Below are 27756 nucleotides of genomic sequence, written 5' to 3'. Positions count from 1 at the left end.
CACACAAATCCATAATAAAAAATTAGTATAATAAAAACAAAACTCTACAAGTGCTTCAAAATATTAAAGTAGGCTACAGTGAATGTTACAGTGATAAATAACTGCAAAAATGGGCAATTTTGATTTACATTCATTTAATTTTTATGACTTACAACGGTTTTCAAAGGCAAGCTGTGCAGCATTTTACAAGTATTTTCAGTGATTTTTCTGTCTAAAAGGATCAAAGGTTGAATCTTCCAATGATTTCCCATACAACACTAAATATGTTTTATAGCTGTGTTACAATCCAAAAACATTCTAAGAAAACCTTGACTCTGTGCAACTTTCATGTATACATGTTGGGTGAAAACAGTGAGCATTAATAAAAAGAACTGTACACTCCAATAAGAAGAGGCAGCAGATGATTTTACATTGCAAAAGAAAAGCATGATTTAGCCTTTGGGTTGAAACAGGTTGGATCCCCTTTCTCAAAAGTGCCATGGCGGAAACCAAAAAGTGTTTCATGATTTTACAGAACACAGAGACAAACTACTGTATTTCCAAATGGCAATGGAAATAAATTCAAATGGAATGTCGTTAACCACTCACCACTGTAGATCTTTCTTACAAAATACTACTATTACAATCCCTTGCTGGAACTGCTAATCGCAAGTGCTGCAGATATTTGTGACTGCAGGTTAAGATTTCTTTTTCTTTTTTTAAATTTGCAAGTAAAGTTTTCACTTCAGTTGTTCATAAATGTAAGTCACAGTTAGACATTTGGAATTGATAGAGATGCATTAAAGAGTTGAATGAAAATCTTAGTGCATACCGCAGACAGCAAAAGGAAGTTGTACATTATTGTACACATATATTTGGTACTGAATGCAAGTGCAATAAAACAATGTCAATGCGGCAGTATTTCAGGAAATGTTATGTAGTTTGATGTGGTAGGAGAGAAGTACTGTAAGAATGCAAGGCTTCAGAAATATCTTGTACAGTAATTACAGCAAAAAAAAAAAAAAACCCAAAAAACAAACTACATTTATGTAACACAGAAACTACTATAATGAATTTTCTATGCCTAACATTTACTTAAGGTTTGAATGTTACAGAGAACAAACACTGACATTCCATGTTAATTAGACAGAAGAGTGACCACAAACATAATACACATGAAAAATGCAAACATTTTGGATTGTAAGAAAACAAAGTTATCCTTGAAATGTCTATGCAGCATTATCCAGCATCTGCTTCATAAACTGTCAAGCACAATGACTCAACGGCCCAAAACAACTAGCTAGGGAGTAAGGCCATTTAGAAATTTCTTGTTTGATGTCATTACAGATGAATTCCTCTGAAACATCTTGTCACAAAAGTGTTGAGAAGGTGGATTATTTTCACTCACTAATTACTATACAGCGTCTTTTCTTCTTTCAAGCTTCTGTGAAGTTCTGATCCTCTGATTGGAGCTGAATTTGTATTTTTCTGAGAACTGATACAATGGAGGGATGAGGCATTCAGATCACAGTTTCACAGTAAAGCTCAGATATACAGGAAATAAAACTGCCAAATCGGTATTTTAGTGCTGACAAAAAGTAACTGAGGTAGGCAAGAAATCAATCAAATGATTGACCACTATGTCATCTTTGTAGAGATGTGCATACCAAAAAATGGACAATTCAAAAGATAAAAGAATGGGACAGGAAAATAAAAAGTGACTAGGAGTCTGGAAATGATGTCAGTTTTCTTACCCTTAATGGAGCATTCAAGTGTAAAGATGATCTAACTGGATCCACATAAAAATGGCATCCATGCAAGCCTGTAGTCCAGCTGCAGCGCTGGTGACAGCATGCAGTATACCTGCTACACTTTGCATAATTCAGTGGTGCCAATACCCACTGACTCCTGACCTCCCAGTGTGTTTCAGGGCTTTTCCTGTGGGGCCTTGACGTGAAAGGGAGCAGTGACAAAGGGATCTACAGTGCTCACTTCTGAGGTCCATGAGTGAAGAGGTCCACCAACAGGGACTGGCGCCACAGCAGTTTGCCTGTGAGCTGCTGCTGGCTGCTGAGGCACGGGTCCCTCAAAGTGTCGAGAATATTTGGCCAGAGCTTGAGGACGGAATGGCTGTGGGATAACTTGTCCCAGCACACACTGATCAGGGGTTGCACCCTGAACTCCAGCTGCATGAGGGTATGGGGTCTTGGGCTGAACCCCTGGAGCCTCCTTTCTTTTTCCAAAGGGCGCCTGTGAGAATACATCAGGCTGATGCTGAGTTGCGAGTGTAGCACGTGAAAATGGTGCATTGGCAAACACATCACCTGCATCTTCTTGTGCAATCTGAAAGGGGGCTTTAGAGAAGACATCTGCAGTGACATCTGTCCCCTTTGCTGGTTCATGTACATGCTGGGAATGATTCTGTGCTAAGGTGCTCGAACTAGGTTGATGGAAGGTAGTTGACGGTTGTGCCGGTATTGTGCTGGTGTGCAGTGATGAGGTGAGCACTAGCTGAGTTCCTTGTTCTTCGTCATCCTCAGAATCCAGCAGCAGAGGTCTGGATCCACTGCAGTCATGGGCTGCTATGTGACTCTCATCATCTCCCCCATCCTGCTGCTGTTTCTTATGGATGGCTTCCTCCTCATCTTCATCACTGGAGTGGAGCTCAGTTGTTTCAGAATCTTCTGCTGGAGGTTCAGTCTCTTGACCCTCCCCCACAGAGTAGTCATTGCTCTCCCCTTGCAGAGCTGTATAAGAGAAAAGAGAAAAGAAACACATATCAGAGATGAACAAAACATTAGGCTGTATAATCTGTCAGTAAAAATAAACTTTGTCATTTGAGGACCAGTTGCCCATTTATCCACCGAACCATCAAATCTCACTCGACATACTATATAGCCAGTGGATCATGTCTTAAATCCAACCACTGATCAAGGAGAAAAATCTGACACTGAGAAAGCAGCACAAAAACTACAATACAGATACATTCTACTTGAAACAAGTCACGAGAAAGACAAGACTGCCAGCTCTACTATCACAACATCAAATAGCCTTGTTTCCACAAATTGGTTTCAGCACAGGTGCACAACATCCTCGACTTTCAAAACAGTGCCCTCATGTCAGGGGAAACAGTGACTGCAGCTTTGCTTTTAGTCAGAATTACTTGTGATGATGTAGAGGGAGCTCAGAGGGTCAGCAGGTCTGTGGAAACAAGGACAGAGAGTCTTCCTGGCAAAGACAGACAGGTTTGCACAGAGGAGCAGCAACAGGTCAGTCTTACCTCAGCAGTGTTGACATCAGTGGTTAACTGGCAGTTCTTAGGAAGATGATAATAGCAGCCATTAAAGGAAAGCTTTTTTTCTTGTTTTACTTGTTGGGTAATTCCCCTCATCATTTTTCTCCTGTCCACAGCCAATTTCCCTTATAATACACTTTTCCAGAAAATGAGATCCAGAGTTAACCAAAAAAACAAAAAATTACTTGCAGATCATATCAGAGCTGACTATCAAAAACAACACAGACTGCTTGTGTAATCATGCTTCGATTCCTCACAATACACCTCATATTCTTCACAGTCACTTTATGTTACAACCTAAAAAGCAGAAACATAATTTACGACCCAAAGTCCTTTATTATAGTTTGCCCTGGAATTACAACAGCGCTGAACAAAAATGTGACTTTAAAATACATTTCTATCAAAATCCAGGAAACAATGAACACCATAGATACTATATAAGGAGGTGAGAAGAAAAAGGCATTGGAATGAAAAGCTAGAAAACTAGCTAGACCATTTTCTTTGAATCTTGGGCCAACTGTGCAAGCTGTCAGGCAGACAAGTGTCTGAGGAAGGACCTTAGTGCATACCATAAAGCTAGCATCTGCAATCTGACGTGATTCCCAAAAGAAAACGCACACACACACACACACACACACACGACCTGTCAGCTAATTAAAGCAACAAAAAGTCAGCGTGCTTGTTTGCTCTTTAAAAGAAAACTCAAATAATGTGACCCAAAGAGACTTAATTTACATTCCCATTCCTTTGTTTTATTCAGTGTCTCTCTTTTCGAACCTTAATTCATAAAAAGAGAAGCACACACACTATAATGATCCTCCTTTCACATGTGGACATCTGTTGTCAATTCATTGCAAACATTTGGACATAGCCAAAGTAATTATTAGACCTTTCATCATTTCAAACCCCAATAAGTACATTAGTTCCACAGCAGCAACACAAGAAAAACTCTACGGTCAAGGCCAGGACTCTACAGGACACAGCGCTGTAGTGTCTGATAAGAACATGAAGCATTACTGTAGGATTGCATAGATTAGCCACAAAAATGCAAATGGCTTAACTAAACAACATTAGATGGAAAAGAAGGAGAGAAAAATGGTTCTATTTATCGATGCCAGGTACAGTACTGTTGATGTCTGTGATTAACATTTACAGCATGTTATACAGGGGAAGAAAACCATTTGACCCCATGTTTAACCTCAGGCAGGGAATAAGTACTGTTTTCTGTTTGGATGTACATATCTTAGCCTTGCAATAGACCTTCCTTGACTCGGGAAAAGCCAAAATGAAAGGTAATACTTGGTGGGATATTTGGCATTAAATATGTAATGCAAAGTCAGTTGTAGTGATTGTGATCAGATGCACTGTAATACAGCTGGATTTCAAGTCACATAAGCCCTTCATAAGATCATCAGCCAAATAACAGAGATGAAAGGTGATCGGGAAGTAAATTAGCTCCATTTTGCTGTCTGTCAGATTAAATGTATACCAGTAATATAATACAAGTACCGTTAGAATGTGAAGGACTATGGTGCAATGCTAAAAATACTACCCAGTCAGGTAAGTCATAAGCACTTTGTTTCATGTAACAGTGGTGACATCTAAAATTAAAGCACTAGCTGAACGCTAGAGGGACTCTGGACAAAGGAGAGGGTCAGCATATTTACACCCTTAAATACAACTGCATACACAAATATTTCTCTTTATATCCTTATAGAATTTACATATTTCATAACAGCAATCAGTTCATACATTCATTCGAAAGCACTATAGTCGCATTTAGTCATATCATTAGATGAAGCGGCTTTACACATCAGAAGAATCTACTTTTGAGAAATAAATTAACATGTATGTACATGTAAAGGAGTTTTTTTGATTTTCTCCTCTAGCTTACTTCAATGTCGCCTTGATGGAATAACTTCAAGGTATGTGGTAGGAAATGTACTGGCTAGATAACAACAGAGGGAGATTTTCATTTAAAACTTATTTGTTAGCGCAGTACTTGCAAAAAAATCACCTCCCTCCCTCCCTGTAACAGCGGTATGCTGCTAAACATCTGCTCATTTTCACTGACCTTGAGCAGACGAACACATGGCAAACACAAAAAATAAAACTTCCCCCTAGCATTGGCATGGCTACAGGTCAAACAAATTCATTCCCTTTTATCTCTGCTGTGCTTATCTTGACAGATAAGCAAAGATATGATGGTGAATTCATGACCCTATATGTATAAAGACGCAGTTATAAAATGCACACCTACCATTACTGATCTCACTACTACATATGTTACAGATAATGCTGATAGTGAATGCATCCAGCCGTGGCGATGGAGTCGAAATAATCAGCCGAGTTAACACTGACATCATCAGTTTTGTGTTTCCTCATTACTGACAGATTTAAAAGCATAATTCTAAGAAATAATACCCTGTTGCAACACCCATAGGGAGGTGACAATATATCGTTATGCTAAAGTTTATGAAGCCTGTTACATGCACAAAGTTAGCGTAGATAAATAACTGTTAAAAACGCGGCTACTGATCAATACGGAAGTAATTGCACAGGACTGATCAGATTTGACTTCGCTAGATAGTGCATACTGAATGTGTGCGCAAAGACCATACCCAAACAAAATGTTTAAAAAACGCAACCTAATCCTCTTCACACAACAGTGTACGACAACAGAAATCTGTGAAGACTGCTCAAAGCTGATTTGTTTTATTTTACTGCTCTTTGTTTGGTAAATGATTCAAAGCTTTCATAGGAAAATGTGTCAAATTAGAAGGTCTACAGCATTTTCACTCCTCACTCTAATCAGACCCCTGACACAAATGAGCATGCCTGAAGGTGGCTTGTGTAAATAAAGCTTCAACCCTGAACAAGTGCACAAAGTGAACACAATGCAGCTGTGATCAAGCAGGTTAACGTGTGCATACGATGAAAGCTGATCACTATGGCGATGCACTCCAACGAGGGATATTAATGCAAGTATGAGAAAAGCATGAGAATGACCTTTGTGTAGCCAGGACAAAAGCAGACAATATGCTCAGGCAGTAATGAAATGACGTTTACCAGCGTGGGAATGTTATCGGCCAGCAGAGACATATGAAACCAGCTTATCAGGCAACTAGAGATGGAGCTGAGGCCAAGGAGGCACATAAAGACAACGATGCCACTGAACTGGTCTATGCTGGCTCCTCTGGTTCACTTCATAAGGTGCTACATTAAGTGCCTCTGTTTCCCCACCCTACCCCTGTCCCTTTGTTAGGATTGCACACTGCCCCTTCAACCTCTCCCACCCCCTCTAGAGGTCGATGAGCTGATCCACCAGTAGAAGGGAGCGGGCCAAGTTGGGGATGCTGGACTCTGAACTGCCACTGTTGCTGCGCGAGTGACCACCTAAAACGGGCCAGAAAGAGAGAGAGAGACATGGAAGAGCCAAGGGAGATGATGAAAGACAAGCAAAAGGATAAGTAATATTAATGAAGATTGTATGAAGAAATTAAAAGCGAGGGGTTGATGAGGATGAGGGGGAAAGACAGATGCATGAAGAGGGGCAGAAAGAGAAAGAGAAACAGGCAGACAGTGAGCTGGGATCATTTTTGTACAGCTGCATCATTACAGGGGGAGAGTACGGGAATGCCATTCTAACATGAGGAAACTTTCAGATAAACTACAAAGAGCCAAACACCTGCAAGGTGGAGAAGCACTGGCACATTAACATTAGAAACAAAGGTAATGACTAATGTGAGAGCCTGATGGGATTAAAAAGCCTTAATGTGACAAGCACACCCATACAGGATGTCTCACACCAGAGGTTTCTGGAATGAGCACACTGACTGAATTAGAGGCTAAGTTATTGATCTCGGTGGCTCATAGTCTGGGCTTCAGCAGCTGTGAGTGCTCATCTCGGGGTTCTGTTAACCTTACCTTGATTTGAGTTTTTGGAGATGAGCACAGGAATAGGGTCAAACTCGTCGCCATTGCCGTTCTCCCCACACGACATGAGGAAAGTAGAGTCTGCGGTGAAGGAAGAGGAAGTGAAGGAATGATGGAGGGGGAAAGTAGTTATCTTAGCCAAAGAAAAGAACAAAAAGAGAGGAGGATGCAAGTAGATAAAAAAAAAAGATGAAGCTAGGACAGTCACAGCATTTTAAAGCCATGCATTTTAGGTCATTTTTGGCTCTTCTACAATTGAGTCAAGGGTCTGTTGATGCTGTCATTTAATTTGTCAAAGTCAATTTCAGTATTACATGTTTAAGTTATTATTTTCTCTGTTTGAAAGGCCCTCCTGTTCTGGGAAAGACCTGTGGCCCACGACAGTTTCAGGGGCCCAAACACCCAGCAGACATAAGACTTGCTGAGAGGTACTGCAAAGTGAATGTCTTACCAGAAACTGTCTGAGCAGGTGGCAGCTCCTCCAGACAGAATCCAGAGCTGAATCCAGGAGGAGCAGAGGAGGAGGAGGAGGAGGAAGAGGAGGGGAGAGCAGAGCAAACAGACTGGTTTCCATGAGGAGAAGTAAGAGAAAGCAAATCGCAAACCAGCAGAGAATCCTCCCCAGTGAGAGAGTCTGAGATAGGATGAAGCAAATCCAAAGGAAGAAGGGGTCACAATAAAAATGAGATAGTTAGCTTAAGCAGAGAAAGATGCATGTTGTTAGTAAGACAGTTCAGTGTTTTATCTCAGAAAGCATATCATCATCAGCCTGAAGGAGGTTCCATAAAAAAATATACTGCAAAGTCAGGAGCAGGACTAATGACCCAAAATCTACGTTTGCCACAGCTAATATTAATCATTGTTGAACAATGTAGATAGTGAGTGGATTTAGGGTGAAAAACTACTGCAAAGGAACTCCGTTATTTCCCTCATCTATGGACCAGGTTGCTAACCTGGCATGCTAGCTGGGATGAGCTCTGGCTGAGCTGAATGTCGCTGGGCGTGGGGGGCTTCCAAACCAGGAATCAGTGAATCCACACACTCCTCTGCCTTCACTATACAAAAACAGGAAGTGAGAAAAAAAAAGACGATGCAAATAAATTCTTGGGAATGTAAAAGAAAACTGATTGTCTTAGTAGGGATACAATTTATGGAGGCCTTTATTTTTAACTTCTTTTCCCAGTGGGTGTCTCTCTGAGAAGATCGAAAGCAAGCAGGGCACATGATGAGGAGGTGGGGAACTTTAGGGCAAGGCAAGGGTCAAGAGCAGAGCTAGTACCATTGGCGGCGCTCTCTGAGGAACTTTTGAAGGCGTCAGTCAGGGTTAGGAGGGCAGGGAGCAGCAGAGAAGTTTCAGGGGACTTCAGTCCCTCAGTCAGCTTCTCTATGAGCAAGCCAAAAAGAGAGGATGGAGAGAAGTAATGTACAGATGGTGTAAAACAGAAAAGGGCGATGATGGATTTGTACACATCAGTAAGGACCAGAAAAACTAAAAGAGACATGAATCTAGCAATGGTGAAAAATATTACTGATAAAATCAGTGAGGATAATTACAGATTAATATTTGTAACAGTTATCAAGGTGCTTGCAAGGTCAATAAAGGCACCATATGTACTGTGTGACTTGTTCCCACCACAGCAGTGCAATTCCAGTTGAGTTAGTGGAGTGAAACCCATGATGCAAAGGACAAAAATCTATCCTTTAGCCAGAGCAAATAGTGAACTTCTACACAGTGAACAATGATTGCTCCACTGCACCACAAGACTGATACCCATGCCAACACTCGCAACACTCTCAAACACAGGCAAAACTTAAAGCTGCATTAACTACAATTTAGCACTCAACACTCTCAAACACAGGCAAAACCTAAAGCTGCATTAACTACGATTTAGCACAAATTAAAATAAATCAAGTTAAAAAAAAAAGTGTCTAGAAGAGTTGGCTCCCTGCTGTACTAAACCCCTCCGCCCCACTCTTCAGGCCTTGTGTTTATTTCTTGCCCTCTGTGGCTACTGTTGTTAAAATCCGCACAGCACTGCTTCCACGCCGGCACTGATCATAATGTGTGTTTTTCAAGCCAGCGTGGCCTCAAAGACCGACTGTGGAGGCTCCCTGTGCAACCAGGAAGGGAATGGACTTGTTAGACTGTTCTGTAGCACAAAAAAGAGTGCTACTGTCTCCAGCTGTAGTGACCACATACATAGTTTCAGAGACAGGGCATGAGAGGCAAAGAGGAGCAGAAGGAGAAGAGGAGGGGCTACTGCTTGAGTTTGCATATATCTGAATATTCATAGATCCTGGAATTCACAATGAGGGGTAAATGTTGAGGCCTGTTACAGAGGTTCACTGAACTTTTTTGAGGAAAAACTGTGTTAGACCATATATTCTTTATAGCAGAGTATTTTTATATGCAAATGTAAATATTCCAATGTCTCTGAATGGAGCTATAAGTTGAGACACAATCCATGCATGAAGTGACAAATTGCTGACTTTTCACCGCAGCTCATACTTACATCAATGGCTACAGAGCAAAATGGGGTGGGTTCTTAGATGAGGATTGTGTTGGCTCAGAAAATGACAGAGCAGATGTGATCTTTTGCCTCCTTCTCTATAGGAAAGAGGCCAACATTTCTGATTTTTTGTTTTGTTTTACAACAATTCTTCCAGTAAAATAAATACAGAGCATGTTATATTAAAATGCTTTACAGTATGCTTTAAAAAAAAAAAATGTAATTCTCATTCTAACTACTGCCCAGAACAGCACTGTGTGCTTACACATCCCATTGGAGAAAGTGACATACAGAGAACCAAAAAGATAAAAGATAGCTTAGGCTGGGTCCTGTTGATTAACCACACCCTGGTTGTGTAATAGTCTCAGCATTTCTGTCCTATCGGTTCAGGCCTTAAACAGCAACTAAACACAGGAGGTTACACAGCTAAGAAACATGCACTTCCAGAAGAGCTAAAGGCTAAACTGAGGACAGCATAAATGGCTGGCTCATCATTTTAATAAGACAGTATGATTAACATTCTCTTGTTTAGTGGCACTGGTAAGCAAGCTTCTCCAACAGAAAGGTGACCCAATTAACAAAGGAGAATTTGTCCTTTGCGTTACTAGGCAACAGCTAAAGCTCAGATCTGCAAATCAGATGCGATCTAGCCACAGCTGCTATTCATAGAAGCTGACAAGGAGCCACTGTGAGGCTGCTTGCTATGTCAACAAGACAGGGCTGTGGACAAAACTAGCACTCATCACCTGACCTCTGAGTAGTGTGATATCCAGGAAACTCCCTCAGTAAATACATTTGTTCAAGAGCCCAAGGCCTGAGACAATCAAAGTTACAGCTTAATCTGTGTCATGTAGTGACAAAACATTACCTGTGGTGCCAGAGAATGAGGAGGTATTAAAAGTGTCAGGGACACTCAACAGTGCTGAACCTGCACATTCATGATGTCTTCAGATCTTTCAACTTACAATGGACAGTGAATAAAAATGGAAGAGAACAAATGAGAGAATGAACAAAAGAAGAATAATGGGTAGGACTGGTACTTGTAAAGGCAGCAACACACTTTTTAAAACTTTTTTTTTCCTGTTTAAATAATTCTGTTTTTCTTGTTGTCTCATGGAAGCACATTGAGAGCCATGGTACTGAAGTAAAATTTCTTGTATGTTCACGACAACTGATTCTGGAAAACAAAAAGTCCAGCAACACTTGCAGTGTTTTGAGCAACCTTAATAAGAAGACCATCAGTTTTGGCATGAAGTGTTTGTCAGGGTCTGTACAGACTGGACTTTTTGCTTTCCCGTTTGTGTTTCCTTGTCTGTGTACCTTGATAGTGGATGAAGTTGTGCCAGAACTTTCTGCTGTATCTCAATAAACTGAATCTGAAATGTCCACTTGGTAACTGATACATCGCTCAAAGAGAACCCCCCTGGGAAATGCAGTGTGCAAAGAAAGGAGACTACTGAGAAAAATTATGTAAAGCCTTACCTGGAAAAGCACAGAGGCCTGGAATGAGATTTTCATTGGATCCTGTGACCTTATCTCCTAGCACAGCAGCCACACAAAAACAGCAAATTAGCAATTATTATTAGAACACAAAATTATTTACCACTGCTGCAGGTGCCAGTATGTAGCAAACGAGCTGAACCTACGCTCAGCTAGCTTTCCAAAGTCTTTGTTGAGTAGTTCCTCTGCCGTTAGCTTAGAGAAGTTATCGTCCCCAAAGGGGTTCCAGCTGGGCTGAGTGCTGGGTGCACTAAGGGCTGACGGGGCGTCAGCATCACCTGGATGATACACACTCTGCTGGGAAGCGTGGGGAGAGCCAGAAGGAGTAGTGCTGGCTGACCTGCAGTATACAGAGGTATAAACATAAACAAGGCAAAGAATGCACATTAAAGTTTGATCATAAGTCTGTAGATACTACTATGGCCCACAAATGAATACAAATAAGATGGAATGAAGAGTTATTTAAAAATTAAATTGAGTGATTATTTGGAATATAAACAGGCCGTTTATCCTTCTGTGGGGTTCTGTCATATGAATGGACTGTCTACTGGCCTTCTGTGCTTACTCAGTGCCATGAAAGGGCAGTTCATACTAAGATCACAGAAGGGAATTGATTCTGCTCACTTGGACTTGTTGAGGCTGGCCTCAGCTGCAGCTGCCTGAAGTAATTGGGTGGACTTGCTGACTGGGACCCCGAACATAGCACTGTGGGTGACGTCACTGAGGATTCGTCTGTGGCCACTCTTAGGGGCCATCTTTGGTGATGAGGGAGGTGTCAAAGAGCCGACTTTGTGTATCCCCCGGCCAGACACCTGTTAAAAAAAAATAATTTATTTATGTTCTTTTTGGGTGGGGTGTGGGGGATCTATGAAAAAGGAGAGAGTATCTGTTTAGTGCATAAGAGAAACAAACAAATCAGACACCCAGATAAGCAAGACCAACTGGAGAAGGAAATCTGAAGATGGATAATATATTAATCCAAAACCACAATTCTATGAAAACAGTTATTCAAAATGGTAAAAGTATTCCCAGTAAAGAGACAGAAAAAGGGCACCTCTTGATTTGAGTTCAATGAAAATATACATTAAAGAGGCGTGACAGAAGCAGTGAAGAGTGCAGAAGTAAATAATCTGGTTGTAACATGATTTATACAGTATCTAATAAAAACATCATGAAAGGAAGCATTTCCAGCCACACCGCAGTAACGTTCCCACATTTATTATATTCCTAGAGCATGCCTGCTTTTTCACCTCTGAAAAAGAAAAAGAGAGTAAAGTGGGTGTGATTTGTTAGAGACAAGATACCCCAATCTAAAGAGCAGCAGACAACAGCAGGAGTAGGATGTTACCACGACCTCAGGGTGAGCTGCAGGATCAGTGACTGCAGACTCAGGGATGGGTGTGAGATGGAGAGCTGCTGTCTCATGGACAACATGCTGCTGCTGCCAATGGTGCTGCAGTTGCAGGTTAACAACTGGAGGAGTGGGATTGGCATGAGATGCTGTTTGTTGTTGCTGCTGTTGGTGGTGGTGGTGGCTCTGTACCAGTTGATGCTACATAAGAATACCACACAGCCAATTATAAGCAAGGCTCAGTTTCCAACTTTGGCCCAGCTGAAATGACTTTTTTCCATCTTGACTTATTTTCATAAGCAGGCTTCAAGAAAATATTTTTTGGTGTATCAAGCACACAATGAAAATGAATAGAATATACAGGAAAGACATACAAAAAGGGTAAAAAGATAAACAAATACCAGGGTCAAATAAATATGCTAGGACACCGCACCTTTGCATGTTTCTGCCTTGTTACCAGCTCAACACATCAATATGTGTGTGGTATCACACTGTGCGTTTTATTGCACGGATAGTGATCGTGAATTGAGACAAGAATACTTGAAATAAACTCATAATCCAAACAGTGTCTGTGCTGCTAATCAAAATAAATACACTGGCAACACCTATAACCACAATAAACTTGTACATCAGAAGAACCTTCCGTTTTGCAAATGGTCAATTACACAAGTCAACATACAGGGCTCTTCAACCATAAAAACATCTCTAGGAGCCACATGGACCTATGTACTATGAATGTAAAAATTTAACAAAAATTTGCATCTTAAGCAAAGTCATTGCTCTTTAATTAGTTGTCAGTCTAATTTGATATCATTCAGTCATATATCACCTTGTCAGTATCCCCGAGTGCAAGTTGCATGCGTGCACACACTCACGCAACACACACACACACAACACACCTTGCATTGCACAGTGCTGACCTGCTGGTGACTCTGTGGACTTAAGAAGGCTGACGCTTGCTGCTTCATGAGGAGCTGGTGATGCTGTGGTGTAGCCTGTGGCTGTGTGTTGGTCATCTTAGCTGGCTGCTGTGCGATTTGTGCAGCAGGAGCTTGCTGAACAGACTGGACAGCAGCTGTAGCTGAAACACTGATTCCAACACCTGGAATAGAGAAAAATGTATTCATTATTATATGATAATTGTATTTTAACATACACAACGACACTGACCTGAATCTATGCAAATAACATGAATTCTTGTTTTCATCCAGTTGTGATGTACACAAACTCTGCACATGTTGTAAAAACGTGCGTTTGTACAAGTACGTTTGTATAACTATAGACTTCTTTGAATGTCAAAAAGGACTATCCAAAAGAAAATGGCCACTTTCATCTAAAGACAAAATAAGGAAATATTCTACAGCATTCTAAAGTCATAATGAAAATATCTATATGTCACAGTTAAATAGATATTTAACAGTATTTTTGACTTTTTAATTTCAATTTCTACATTTAATACCAAAAATACTTAAAGACCCAGCAAATGAGTGAGTCAGAACTACATATAAAAAACATGAAACTATGTTGCTGTAATTAGTGCAACATCATGTCCCCATCTATTCTGCCTTTCAAGTGGGCCACCAATGGATGGTCCTGTCACACTTTTGATGCCTAAGGCCTAGTAAAAGGACAGTTAAGCCTTTAAAAAAAGCTTAATTCATCCAGTTAGAATCAAAGCCTTTGACAGGCTTTGCAGTCAAATTCTTAATCGGTTCACTAAGCTGAGTCCCATATAAGGTGCACTTTTGAGTACATTATTACCGGGATAACTGTCACTAAAAATGCAGGCTTCTATAACCAGCCGTCTTAAGCATGACATACAGAGATGTAACACAGCTACTGTTACCTATGGCCTGGGGTGCTCCAGCAGCCACACTGGGTTTCTTGCGTGGAGTGAGAGCAGGCTGGATGGGAAGAATGCCTGATATCGGCTGGGCCTGAGCCTGGCCTGCCTTGGGGCGTTGTCGAGGTGCAATTGAGGTTTCTGTGGTAGGAATGGGATCTGTGAGCCTGATGGAAGAAAAAGAGAGAACTGACAAGTAATGGTAAACTTCTTTACAATGATTACACTCAAATGCTTTGCTTGCCACTCACCTGGTTTTAGTTTGGCTCTTTTTGGCCACCACTTCACTGGCTCTGATGGGTTCAGGCAGCTTTGTTGGAATAGGTACATTCTACAGCAGTAAGATAATTTCAAACTTATCACACAATTCAGTCAAATATTTCAGTTACTTACAGTGAGATATGAATGAAAACATTCTGGCACAGCTGTACTCCACTATACTGTATATGTGTATCTTCCATGAATGCAGAAAAAACGCAGCATAAAAAACTATATTAATCTCACCCAGGGGTTTGGCTAAATCAGAAAAACAAGGGATGAGCTACTTTATAAATACAGTACGTTAAATGGACAGGAAAAATGCAGGGAGGCTGTTTCTCTGGACAGCAAGGAGACAAGTGAAACTTCTGTATGTGAGGTACATAGTGGGCTAAATTCTGAGTGGAACACATCTTACTCAACTGTTAATATTTAGCAGTAACCCTGCAGCATATTGCATTTTCATGTCATATTCCTGACATTCAACTTATCATGCTGACTTACATGAACATTTGGGACTGGACACTCCCGTCGAGCCAGTTTAAAAGCAAAGTAAGACACTTGGTAGATGTCTGGTCTCTTATCTGGGTCAGGTTCCAGCATGTATCCTGAGATGTCAATGACCAATGTTTATTTTGAGTCAGATGTTTAGGCTTAACTGTATACAAGATGCAAATGTAGCAAGTAGGACATTTAGTATTTACAAGGGACTCACTAATGAAACAGTGCAAGTCCTGGGAGTAGCGGGAGTTGTCGGGGATAGTGAAGTTGCCGTCACAGATAGCCACTTGACTCTCCCCAAAAGGAAGTGTGAAGTAGCACAGCTTATAGAGTAAGCAACCCATGGCCTATACAGACAAGAAAATCAACCATGTGTAAATATGACTGTGTCCAGCATGTCAGTACTTGTTGATGCACATGTCACTATGACAGACAATTTAATATGATCATACAGACATCAGATCGTTGAACAATGTTTATAAAAGTCAGCCTCACCCAAATGTCTGCCTTTGTTGTGATGACCATTCCATCATAGAGGTTGACCATCTCTGGAGCACGGTATGACAGAGTAGTGTACCTGACATTGAGAGCAGACCAGTCTTTTTTTTTTATCTTTATAGTCAGAAAAACAGTGGAAGGTATAAAGATCTCAGAAAATTTACTTTTTGATTTCCTCCTCCACTACTGGCACTCCCTCTGTTTGAGGATTCTGAAAGCGATTGGTGGCACTCCCAAAGTCACAGAGCACATAGTGTCCCCGGTCATGCAGAAGAATATTTTCCACCTACATGAGAAAAGCAAGATGAGACTGTGAGAACTGGTAATACATGAAGTAAGCATCAATGTCATAATGAATTATTTTGAAATAATTAGTCTGTCCATTAATAAGCTAGCATTATACTGGGAAATGGTTTAGACTTGCCTTGAGGTCTCGATGAATGATTGGAGTCTTGCACTGGTGGAGAAGAGCAACTGCCTCACATGTGTCACAGAAGATCTGCAATACCTCAGCCTCAGTGAAGCCTGTCTGTAACCTCTGGTTCATTAGGTTAACCACCTGCCCACCTGCATAAAATAAACAGGTCAACTAAAAGCTACCAAACGGCAACTTTATATTTTAAGTTCACTACTTTACTTCCTAGTCTTTGGTGAACTTGTATCTGAGGGATATAACCTACATGTAGTACTTTCCTGTTATAAAAGGACAAATTAGTTGACTTTCTGAACAGCACCTACAATAAATACCTTACATTTACCTAATTGTTTTTTTTTAATATTTTGAAAACAGCCAATACACTTGGCACCTCTGAAAGCAGTCAGCCAAACAGTTTCACGTTTTTCTGCAAGGTTTGGAAACAGCAATGTTTCACACTTTCTCTGCAACTTCAGCTTTGCTTCTCACAGTGCAACAAACATGCGAGGAAGAGTATTTTAACACTAGTGTTTGTAGCATAAGATAGCTTGAAATACATTTTCTATAGCTGCATGTTCATTTAAAATTTTGCTTGCACATTGTGTTTATCTACACAGTGATGTTAATATTTACACTTTCTACAAATAACACTGCTCAGTTATGTATCGACTAAAACTAAGTTCTATTGACCGTGATAGCTGTCAGTAGAATATTTGCCTTTGAGCAAAACAGGATGCTGTGAGGAGCATGTGAGCTGGGCAATTTACCTCGACAGAAGTCCATTAAGATTAGGACTTCCCACACATCACCAGATCCCACTGCAGTTATGCTGGAGTCCAGGAAACCAACTATGTTTTTGTTGCCTACTAGGTCCCTCTGTATTAAACAAACACAAAGGGCAACAATGACGAACAACAGAGATTCAGTTTTGATAGATTTTACAATCCAAAAATACATTTGGCTCAGTAAATTCCAAAATACATCATCCAGCATGTTCGTAACTATTCAGTCTAATTTTATCTGCAGAGATATGCTAATTGTGTGCCAAAGCTCTGTAAGTAATGTTGATAACCATCCAGTGACCGTCATGCCACCCAGGGTGTGGCTGCAGGAGCTGATGAGTTTCACTTACAATATGAACTCCAACTAGAATATGGACACACAAGAGGACCTAACTTTGCAAAGTGCCGATTCAACATAAACGTTTCCTTCATGTGTTAAAGGGGAACTAACTGCAACCTCTGTTAACATCCTAGCACTTGCACTTGAAGGATATAGGACTCATCGCAAGTGTCTGAATCTCAGCTCAGCTTTCATTAGCTGCATGAAAACACATTAACATTAATACACAATAACACAACCTGGTCTTAGAAGACCATCTCCTACTAGTGTGAAAAAAGAAACTGCTGTTTGCTGCAGCTTAGTTACTGGACTGCCTTACTCACCATAATTTGTATTTCAAGTTTGCAGACCTGCAGATCATGTTCATTGTTTACATACATCCTTTTTAGTGCACAGCGTAGACTTTGATGAGTCCGCACCAAAAAAACTATGGCAAAACCTCCTGCAAATGAGGAGAGAGAGAGAGAGAGAGAAGGAAAAAAGAATGAACACACATTTCAAAAGTACAAAACAAATTTAATTATAGTAATTCTGTAATCCAGAATTACCATTTCAAAATATCTTTCAAAATAAGTGACTCACATTGAGGTATTGTATGTTGATAGCAACACACATTACCATTATTTATCTTTTCTGAAAGTGTCTTCAAGCCAAATGTCCCTGAACTGTGCTCTGACCCTGACAGATCTGACATTTCTTCACCTTGTCAGCTAATGAGGAAGACAGATGAGGTCATGGAAATTACCTCTGCTAAACTAATATATTTATATCTGTATATATTTAAAAAATTTTGCTGTGCTGAAGTATGAAAAAGAATGCTTAAAGGGGATATGTGTACAGTGTAAGGCTGGCTGGCCCACTGGTAAGAGGAACCTCGAAACTGCTCCGTGTGAGTCAGCAGCTGAGCTGAAGGGTAGGATGCCAGAAGCAGACAAAACTGACACAGGATACAAGAACTGAAAGAATGTATCATCTCACCTTTGGTCACAGTGATGCTGCCACTAAAGGAAAAAACTAAATGGTTGTGTTCATCCATAGCAACTGAAACCACAATAAACAGAACTGATTAAGGCCCACTGAGACAATATATACGCCTAAAGCTCACATCTCGTACTTTTCCAGATTCTGTAGACTGTACTACTGAAAAACAACCAGCCCTGGCTGCTCTGTCGGATTACACCAAGTCTGTTATCTTCATTGACTTCTAGATAAGAGCTAGCCTCAGCTTTCATTGGGCTCTTTCACTGTAAAGGTCTGAATTTTGTTGATAGCTTCTCTGCTCACAGTTTTTTTTTTCTCTCACTGCTTGCGTTAATTTCATGCACTGGGCTGACTCATCCAGCTGGCATCACTAAGCCAAGGACAGCTCCACGTGACTGGACTGGGTGACATTTCATTAGGACTACCTTGTGCTACATCACTGTTAGTTGTATTATTAAATACATTACTGTTAGCTGTATTATTAAAGAAATGAATGAAGTAGAAAAAGACAGCAGCATTAAAACATTTTAACCTGACATGTTTAAATGGTCAAATAAATAAATAAATACAATAACTGAGACTACTTTGAAATCATGTATGTTTCAGTGCACTGTCCTGTCAGGGACAAGCTGGAGAGATGGCTCACAATGGATGATAATATATCACAATTTTACAGCTATAAATTCAATGGAAATTTCACAGTGAAGTACAAAAATCTGCAACACAGTGTTGCACCAACAGATACTGTGCTCACAGAGGACTGGCTAGTCAAGTAAACAGTGTTATAAAGACACAGCAAAGCAATGTGCTTGAGAAGCAGGCTTCAGTGAAGATACTACCAGAAACAAAGGAGAAGGAAGCACACTTCATAGGCACGAGACACAGTCCGCCCCCAGTGTGCATGTGTGTGCAATGTCTGTCAGAGTTCAGACAGCTAAACCCCATGCTGTCTTGGAGTCTAATCTTAGATGCCTGTAAGAAATTATAAGGATTATCAGCCTTCTTACATAACATTTAGCAGAGGTCTACAATCTCCCTAGAGAACGCAACCAAATAACTTTAAGTAAAGCTACAAATAGCCAATGCCTCTTGATGTAACTGTCAGGATTATACCACTCCAGCAAAGACACACCTTCAGGCAAAGCTACTGTACCTAAAGCACAATGAATAGTTACAGTGTATGTGCCACAATTTGTCATCAGTATAATGGAACTTATATAAATAAAACTTAAGACTTAGACTTCTAGGCTATACACGTCCTAATGTTTACTGTACTGCTTACAAATATGCTTGCTGCAAGGTTACACAAACATCGCAATGACAGTTCGAAACACTCAGTGAATTGCCATACTGTGCAGACTAACTGCAGGAACTGGGGACGCATTCTTGGTTACAATGCAACATGTTACACACACATCTCCAGATCAGAGCTAATGTTACCAGCAGTAACTCTATATGGACACAGGAAAACACATTTTGTTGACAGTAAAGATAGAAAGCTGTGACTTTGAAAATCCTTAGAGAACCCATTGAAAATACAAACATCAGTCCTACACCCAAATGTTTAAAATAAAAACAAAAATGACATAATTCCTAGCATGTACTTCTGGGCCTTAAAATACAAAAGCCATTATACTAGGTCCCTCTGACTGCTTGTGTCTGTATTTTGTGAAGTGAAGTGCTTATTACAGCTGAAGGTAACAGAATTCAACAATGACAGAGTGAGAGGGGAAAAACTATTTCTAGCCTAACCGGAGCAGTCAGGTAACAGAAACTAGCAGCCCAGACTACAACAAAAAACACCTGAAAAAATAGGTCTAGCGACACTGGGGAGTCATATTACAAGCAGTAGGTACACTGCCAGAGGTGAAAAAACATTGCAGCTAACATTTTGTGAAAGACTTGGGGAAATTATTCATTTTTACTGTCTATGCAAAATCCTTTATACCAGGCCAAACAAACAATGACCAATCAGAATGGTGCCTCTCTCAAGTGAATATCTGCATCAAGTACAAAATTATTCCAGAACTGATAAGAACACTGTAAATATGTCCTCGTTCACAGAAATGAACAAATTACACTAAGAGTTTCCATTACCATCACAGTGCAGGGTTGGACTGAGATTAGATGTCTCACCCATTCATAAAGCCACAGTGGGGCCAAATACATGGTGCCCAGCTATAGTACTGATGAATTAATCAGTCTTCTTTCATCTATTATTTACTAGCAGGTGCTCTTAGCTAACAAAATAAGGCAGACTCTCATTGAAAAGACAAATGAGCATGGTTTCCCTTGCCGCATAGCTTGGTTAATCGTGTTCTGGTAAAGACTACCTTTTAAGTTAAGACCAGTTTTCAATAAAACAGTTCTCTGATTTGGATTCCCCAACAGCTAATCAATATGCACAACTCTTTCAACATGTAAAACTATGGGCCCACTGCATGTTATGAATTTTGTTACTAATATCCCTTCTTGTTAGGAGGCCATGTTCATCAACACTTGTAATTTGTCACTCCCTCTGTAAATACAAAGACTGATGACTCAGCTGAGCACTGGTCCTTTACAACACAGTAGAAAATCCGGCTATGCCATCTTTCTCCCAGGTGGGACAGTGGTACAGTGATAGCCTTATGCCAATAATCGATCGCTGTCCTTCCCAGGCATCATTAACATATTATGAAGCTTTTTATGTATCATTACTTTGGTATCTTATCCGGGCCATAGCCCAGCATAAACCGACTCATTCATTTAACTAATGGGACTTGACTGGCCATTATCAAAACAATAGGGTAACGCTGCAGTTAAGACTGTGGATTCGGTTAAAAGTGAAGAGTGTGATACTTATGAAATCCACACAACAGAAAGCCACATAGATCACCTTCTGCGACAATTTCCTCAACGGTCACTTGATATCGTCCAATGATAAAGACCCGTCCGATGAAGGTGCCACCGATGCCGGAACCAGCGCCTCCGGAACCAGGCCCAGAGCTCACCAACTCCCGACGAGTATCAAAAAATTTCTTCATTTCCCGCTGATGTTATCCAAAGCACGGTCAAAATCAAAAATGTATCAGTATCAGTATCACAAGGAAGAGTATGACGATCAAAAATGTATCAGTATCACAAGGAAGAGTATGACTGAATATAACCAATCGCTGGTCGGAAAGATGTTGGTGTTAAAGCTTTAACAGTGTTTCTATAATTGAATGAATAACGCTACAGCTAGCTAGCTTCAAGCTAAATGCTAACTAACTAGCCGGACCCCAGATTATTCCATACACCGCTGTCCGAAGCTCCTTTGCTAACTCATGGTTTGAACAGCAGGCGGAGTCAAATATTGTTGAGAAAATAAAATATAACGTCCACGCGGAAGTCACTACTTTCCACAGTGAAACCGACAGCAGCATTGACTGGCTAAATTAGCCAGGCTAGGAGCTTGAAAAAATAAAAACACTTGTTAGCCGTAGGCTAACCCAGCTAGTTCGCTAACAAGCTAGGTGCGGTGACAGCTGTCAGTTGACAGACTGGCAGCCAGGTAGTGTCCAGTGCAGCTTATTGCACATGTCCACTGTTATCATCCACCCGAAATGTTACTTTGTTCAACAGCTACTCTGTTCGTCCATATCGTAGTACAAAAACAGACCTTCACTGCTTTTGTGCGCCCAGTAAGTTGTAATAAAGCTGGTCAACTAACTTAATTACAGAACTAACGTAGCTACAAACAGAGTAGGTACTAGTGAGAATGAACCTCTCCAGCTCCTATGCGGACTCCGTCCTAGCGGACTTCTCGTGATGAGATTGGTCAAATGAATAACGACTTCCTGTCAAGTTTATTCAACCATAGGCGCCTTTGCCTAGGCTCTGATCCATTGTAAAAATGGACGGGCCCTTAACACTGTTGCCAGGTTGGGCGGATTTCCGATAAACTGGGCTAATGTTTATTTAACTGGGTGTATAAAAATTGATTTTTTTTGTTTTAATTCTTCTGCTGAAAAAATAGAATAGACCACAATAGAAACCATGCTGGCTAGTGCTGATACTGGACCAACACTAACCAGCATAGACCAACACAGCTGTGCTGCTAGACCAGCTACTAGCACTGGACCAACACTAAGGAGTGTACACCAATACCCCTGCTGGAAAAACCAGCATAGACAAAAGTCAAGTCATGCTGATATGTCTGGTTAGTGTTATCAAACAGCCTGAGCATATAAATACAGTTAAAACGAATGTATTATGTTAGTATACTGTAAATACAACAGACATGTTTTAATACCATAGGATCTTAGATGCTACCCACAATTAGAATAATAAAATGTTTTTAATGGCACCTGTATTTTTCTGTGCAGTGACTGAGGTATGTTAGCTCTTCAGGTCAACATTAAAGGGGCTACTGTAATGCTACAGGACACTGAGAGGGCAGTCACTGGTGCTGCTTTACCAGTGTCCTGCCTCCACAGCTTTGGTTCACATTAAGCATCCTTTTAGCAAAGTTAACATTTTACAGTATAAAGCAGAGTCTAAAGAATGTTCCTGTGAATAACATACCAGTTGAAGTTTTTATTAATTTCATCCCTAAAATTTTGTTGCATATTACTCTGGACTCATACTAATACTTTGGGGCTGAAGCAAGCAAGCTTGAATTTAAGTGGTTCCAGTCAAGGTTTAGTAAAGGCTGACCATGAGACTCTTACATTGAGTGGTAGTGTGCAGATAAAAGTACTCGCCATTTTGGCCTTCATGCTTTGTTTTTCAACTGAATCACAATGGATTAATGGGACTTTCTGACATGATCACAGATCTGATTGTTAAATAATCCATGTGAACACACATTATTTTGGGTCAGCATCTCTTACTCAGTGACATGGAACGCCTCATAAGACTTTTTTGTTTGTTTGTTTTTTTACTATAAAAGCAACTGTTGTAGACACCCACCAATGCCAAACAAGGGAATAAATTGTGGGAAAGGTATAAACCTAAAAAGGAAGGTATGTAACTGCATGTCTATGGCAGCAGATGGCAGTACAGTCTCTCACATAGCAACAAAAACATTCCAAGCTTAAAGTATGAATTGATCATCTGCAGCTGTGCTGCTAATTGAGTTCATTCAAATCACAAAATAACATTTTCCCACTAATCCAGTGTAATATTCATTCATGCAGTGATTTTATTTGCTCAGGTCTCGAGGTATCTGCCAACGAGATGGATGCATTAAGTTGTTTCCACCTAATATATGAACCTTATTATGAAAATGCACTTGGCAGCTTCCAGAGACAGTTTCTGTGTGATCTTATTGTCAGGTATTGTAAATTTTTAGTATTTGTACATCCATAGTTACTCTGCAAAAGGAATGTGCAAATTCAGCATAGGCCTAGACCTATGTAATCTTTCCATAATGTTAATAAACCTATAGGTGACTCTAGGTAACTCACTAAATCCATAGCAGCATTTTATTTTGTGCTTCTTGTAAATGTTTACATTTGATCTAAGTGAAACCTTTAAGTCAACTGTGTTGGTGTGAAAGATCATATAAAGTTGATATGTTGGACAAAACCTACACTAATTGAAAATTAAAGAATCAAAAGACTCCGCTACAAAGACACTCAAATGAACTGCTAAACAACCACAAAGAGTCACAAAAATACTCCAAAGACATGCAAAACAATTACAAAGAAACACAAAATGACTGGAATTAGAGAAAAACAAATAGCCACCTCCATAGTAATTTTGTGTCACTGTTACTTTGGTGCGCTGTTGTAGGAGGGGTGGCGGCCTTTTAAATTACATGCTGGTGGTCAGGGGCCCATTATCTCATAATTTGTCCATACATTCAAAATAATTGGATGGATTCTAATTGTCAGTCAAATCTGGCAACACTGGCCTCCATTCTTCAGATTAACAGCTATAATCTCAAAGTCTCCTTTAGAGGTACAGCAATAAATATCTGAGCATCAAATATCTGACAGTTAAGAGAAAGGGGGAGTCAACTGATGGAGAAAAGTGAGAAATTTTTACCTGCCTAATTTGAATTTAGGAGCTTATAGACGAGAAGAACATCTAAAAGTGCTATTTAATGCCACAAAGTAAAACATTCTTGTAAGTCTTGGCATCATCATGCAAAGTATTTTGAATGCCAAATTGTATTTATGCAACTGAGAAAAACTGTAATGTGAATCTGCTGCCACAGCTGTCTCTGGCTGTCGTGACCACATACTGTATAATATAGTTTCGGAGACAGGGCAGGAGAGGTGATGAGGAGCAAAGGGAGACTAATAATCACCTTTGTTTGGCCAAGTATGTTACACACAAGGAATTTGTTTCCGGTACAAAACCGAGGCAGCCATCTGCGGCACCAACTCAACTGATGGCTCTAACCATCAGGGGTAACTTGAGGGTTCAGTGTTTTGCCCAAGGATACTGCTTGAGTCTGTTTTAATTCTCACTTCACCTTTACTGGTTGCAAATTAGAGAGAGAAGTTAGGTAATGCAGCTTTAAATATCACATAGTAAAAATAGCCACACATTGGTTCAGACATTTCACAGCTCTAGGTACAAATGAAGCTCTAAGGCATTCTGTAGGTTAGAACAAGCACTGTTCTGATTTGGTTGTGGCAACAAAACTAAAAATGACTAAAAATAGTTATATTGCTTTTATCAAACATAACAGAGTTTATGAGTAAAACCAATCAGAGGCCTTGCTTGCCTGCATGACAGTGTGAGAACCTCTCCAGCAGGGGTCACTACTTCAACACTACTTAAATGCAGGTATTTCACAACTTTTTTCCCCACTTTCCACCTTTCAACCAACCTTACAAGGATAATTCTCCCAATATTCATTATTTTTCTCAGTAGGAGAGTTGTATTTGTTTGTGTGTGAGTGTTTTAGAGAATCATATTAGGTTAAATTACATGGTAGATATTTGCCTTTTTTATTCTTAAATTCCTGACTACCAGTGCCATTAAAAGTGTTTGCAACACAGATGATCAAGCAATCACACAGAAAAAAAATGCTTTACCTTTCTACTTAAGTGGTTTACATAAAGCATTACGGTTGTAGATTCATATTATAGGGGGGAGGCGAGCGGTGGGTAGAGCAGCCGTCTCCCAACCAGGAGGCTGAAGGCTCGAATCTTGGTGCCTACAGTCCACATGTTGGCACTGCAGATGGCTGCCTCGGTTCTGTACCAGAAACAAATTCCTTGTGTGTAACATACTTGGCCAATAAAGGTGATTATTATTATTATCCTCATACTCTCATTTCTCATTTTGACACCATGTTATGTGTGGTTATTTGTTTACAGAGTACAGGACATTCATTTTAGCACAGTTCATGCCTTGGAACCAGTGTAGTCCTACTTTTAAACATGTGGTGGCCATTTTGCTAAAAATTATCCAGCCATTAAGCTATTTGAGTTGTTAGTGCTCTGCTGATCCAAAAGCCAAGTGTAAACATACTTTGTTCTCATTTTGTGTCGTCCCCTGAGAAACAAAACATCCTTACTATTTACTGTCTGGGTTTATGTGAAAAGGCAGAGTCAAAATAAGCAAGTATTGTGTATGCATATCAGCAAGTACTGGAGCAGAGGCTAATGGTGTCTGTGAACTGGGCAGAGCTACAGTCATTAGAAAAACTGGATCTGTCACTTTGAAAAAGTTCTCACTGCCTTTAACATTAAACCATTTTTCTGTGTCTTAGTAAATTTGTGATCAGATTAGTAAAACGTTGACCCCCAAAATATCTAAGTTTGAGATATTAAAGTGATACTCCTCTCTCTCTGACTGTCGGCTTCAAAGAAAGCTGTAAATCATTTTTAAGTTTCTCATTAACAGAGAGCGAACAGCTGCTTGAATATCAACACACCAATGTAGGGGAACTTGTCCGAGCACTCTTGTGTCATAAACCATTAGAATAACAAGGGTTTGAGGTAGAGTATTTTCTTAATAATAATCCAAAAAACATGCCCACTGCCAAAATATTTTTCCAAGTGTAAATGATCCAATTGATGATTTAACACAGCATAACATTTTCTCAATTCCCCAAAGTCATATTAATGTTTTCAATTCCTTGCCTCACATTTTCCCTCTACAATTATAAAATAACTAAGATAAGATAACATACAGTACACTTATTCTTCCCCAAGGAAATCATTATGTCAACAAACTCAAGTTTAAATATAAATCAAATCAAATTTTATTTATATAGCACATTTATAACAACAAGTCATACCAAAGTGCCTCACAATTACGTAATAAAAGCATGTATTAAATGTAATGTAAGCAAAAGCAACGCATATAAATTAGGTATTGTGATTTTGCAGATTTAACAGGTTTCTAATTATTAGACAAACAGTCTACATAGTATACAAAAGAAAGACAGCAGTTAAACACACACACAACACACAATAAACAGTAACAATAATAACGAATTAAATTAAATTAATTAGTGACATATAGAGAAAGAATAGGTCATAAAAGTTACAATAAGTAATAATAAATTATAGTATAAAGTAAAACTAGTAAAAACTAGTGATTGTGCTGCTCAGTACTATACCTTGCCTCCCTTTACTCAGCAAGTGGCATCAGAGAGGGAGGCACTGCATCGTCTAATGGGGAGGAAGGATCTCCTCACCTGTTTTGTGGTGCACCTTGGTGGTATCAGCCACTTGCTGAAAGGCATAAAGGGGATGCTGTCACTGTCTATAATGCACAACAGATTGTGCAGTGCTCTTTGGTTGCACAACCAGGATGGAACTGGCACACTTGATAATTTTAGTTATCCTGTTGGCTTCAGTTGTTCTCAACCTGCTGCCCCACCACACCACTGTGTAAAACAGGACACTGGCCACCACAGGAGAGCAGAACATCTGCAGCAACATGCTGCAAATTTTAAATAACCAGGGCTTTCTGAGTGAGTACAGTCAGCTCTGAGCCTTCTTGTACAGAGCCTCCATGTTTTTTCCATGTCCAGTTTGTTATTGAAGACTCCAAGGTACTCGTAGCCCTCAAGCACCTCAATATTAGTGCCTCTGATACTGATAGGGGCCACAAGGTCTGTCTCCTCTGGAAATCCTGAAAACTAGAATGAAACATGGATTAATGTTATGCTTTAACCTCATTTTCACCTCAATCCCTGTCAGAATCCTACCAGATGAAATTAATTAAAAGATTTATTTGGTCTCCATTTATTGCAATCTTTGGCTGAAATTTTCTGAGCTCCTCAGCACACTGAAGAAAATGAAACCACTTACCATTAATGGCATTGCCTGACATTTATCTTTCCTTGGTAGCCAAACTCATAGAAATGGCCTTTATCAGCTCAAAATGACCTTTCATTATCTTTCCATTCCCTTTAGGGTAATGTCATACAGTACAGTATGCTGTCCATTGTCTATTGGCTAATTGGCACAATCAGGATTCAGAGCTAATTGTTAAAATGTATTAACTCTAGGATCCTGACTTTAGCAAATACCAGTGGCTCAAACAATACAAACATTACTCTCTCTGGTGGTAATTTAATCTTCACTGTCTGTAAATGCAGAATTGTATTACACAACAAATATATGGCTT

The 27756-nt window shown here is 40.0% G+C and overlaps 1 protein-coding gene across 14 annotated transcripts; it reads right to left on the bottom strand.

Annotated features, from left to right (window-relative positions):
* Positions 1-133: 133 nt before the first annotated feature.
* Positions 134-22060, bottom strand: aak1a (AP2 associated kinase 1a). 14 transcript variants are annotated; one of them, XM_020590369.1, is made up of 21 exons: positions 21291-22059; positions 21068-21246; positions 17532-17650; positions 16854-16962; positions 16096-16238; positions 15836-15957; positions 15669-15750; positions 15388-15520; positions 15177-15280; positions 14666-14745; positions 14418-14581; positions 13471-13673; positions 12575-12772; positions 11845-12032; positions 11367-11560; positions 11203-11259; positions 8490-8594; positions 8164-8265; positions 7662-7844; positions 7202-7291; positions 134-2726 (listed from the first exon to the last, which is right to left on the bottom strand). In XM_020590369.1, the coding sequence occupies exons 2-21, from the start codon at positions 21213-21215 to the stop codon at positions 1906-1908; spliced, it is 3345 nt and encodes a 1114-aa protein (XP_020446025.1). In that variant the 5' UTR covers positions 21216-21246; positions 21291-22059; the 3' UTR covers positions 134-1905. The 14 variants fall into 14 exon arrangements, with proteins under 14 accessions (XP_020446025.1, XP_020446030.1, XP_020446026.1 ...); XM_020590374.1 differs by having other exon boundaries at positions 13492-13673; XM_020590370.1 differs by having other exon boundaries at positions 21068-21262; positions 21301-22059.
* Positions 22061-27756: the final 5696 nt, after the last annotated feature.

Source organism: Monopterus albus, unplaced genomic scaffold, assembly GCF_001952655.1.
Source record: "Monopterus albus unplaced genomic scaffold, M_albus_1.0 scaffold12.1, whole genome shotgun sequence".
NCBI lineage: Eukaryota > Metazoa > Chordata > Actinopteri > Synbranchiformes > Synbranchidae > Monopterus > Monopterus albus.
This window is presented reverse-complemented; position numbering and strand designations above follow the sequence as displayed.

What these genes read in the sequence shown, in the direction of transcription:
- aak1a (XM_020590369.1), bottom strand. Translation starts at nt 21,215, where the DNA reads ATGAAGAAATTTTTTGATACTCGTCGGGAGTTGGTGAGCTCTGGGCCT. An exon ending in CTTAATGGACTTCTGTCGAG is followed by an intron (nt 16,239 to 16,853) that starts GTAAATTGCCCA and finishes TATTTTATGCAG; the next exon opens with GTGGGCAGGTGGTTAACCTA. An exon ending in GCCAGCCTCAACAAGTCCAA is followed by an intron (nt 11,561 to 11,844) that starts GTGAGCAGAATC and finishes TGTATACTGCAG; the next exon opens with GTCAGCCAGCACTACTCCTT.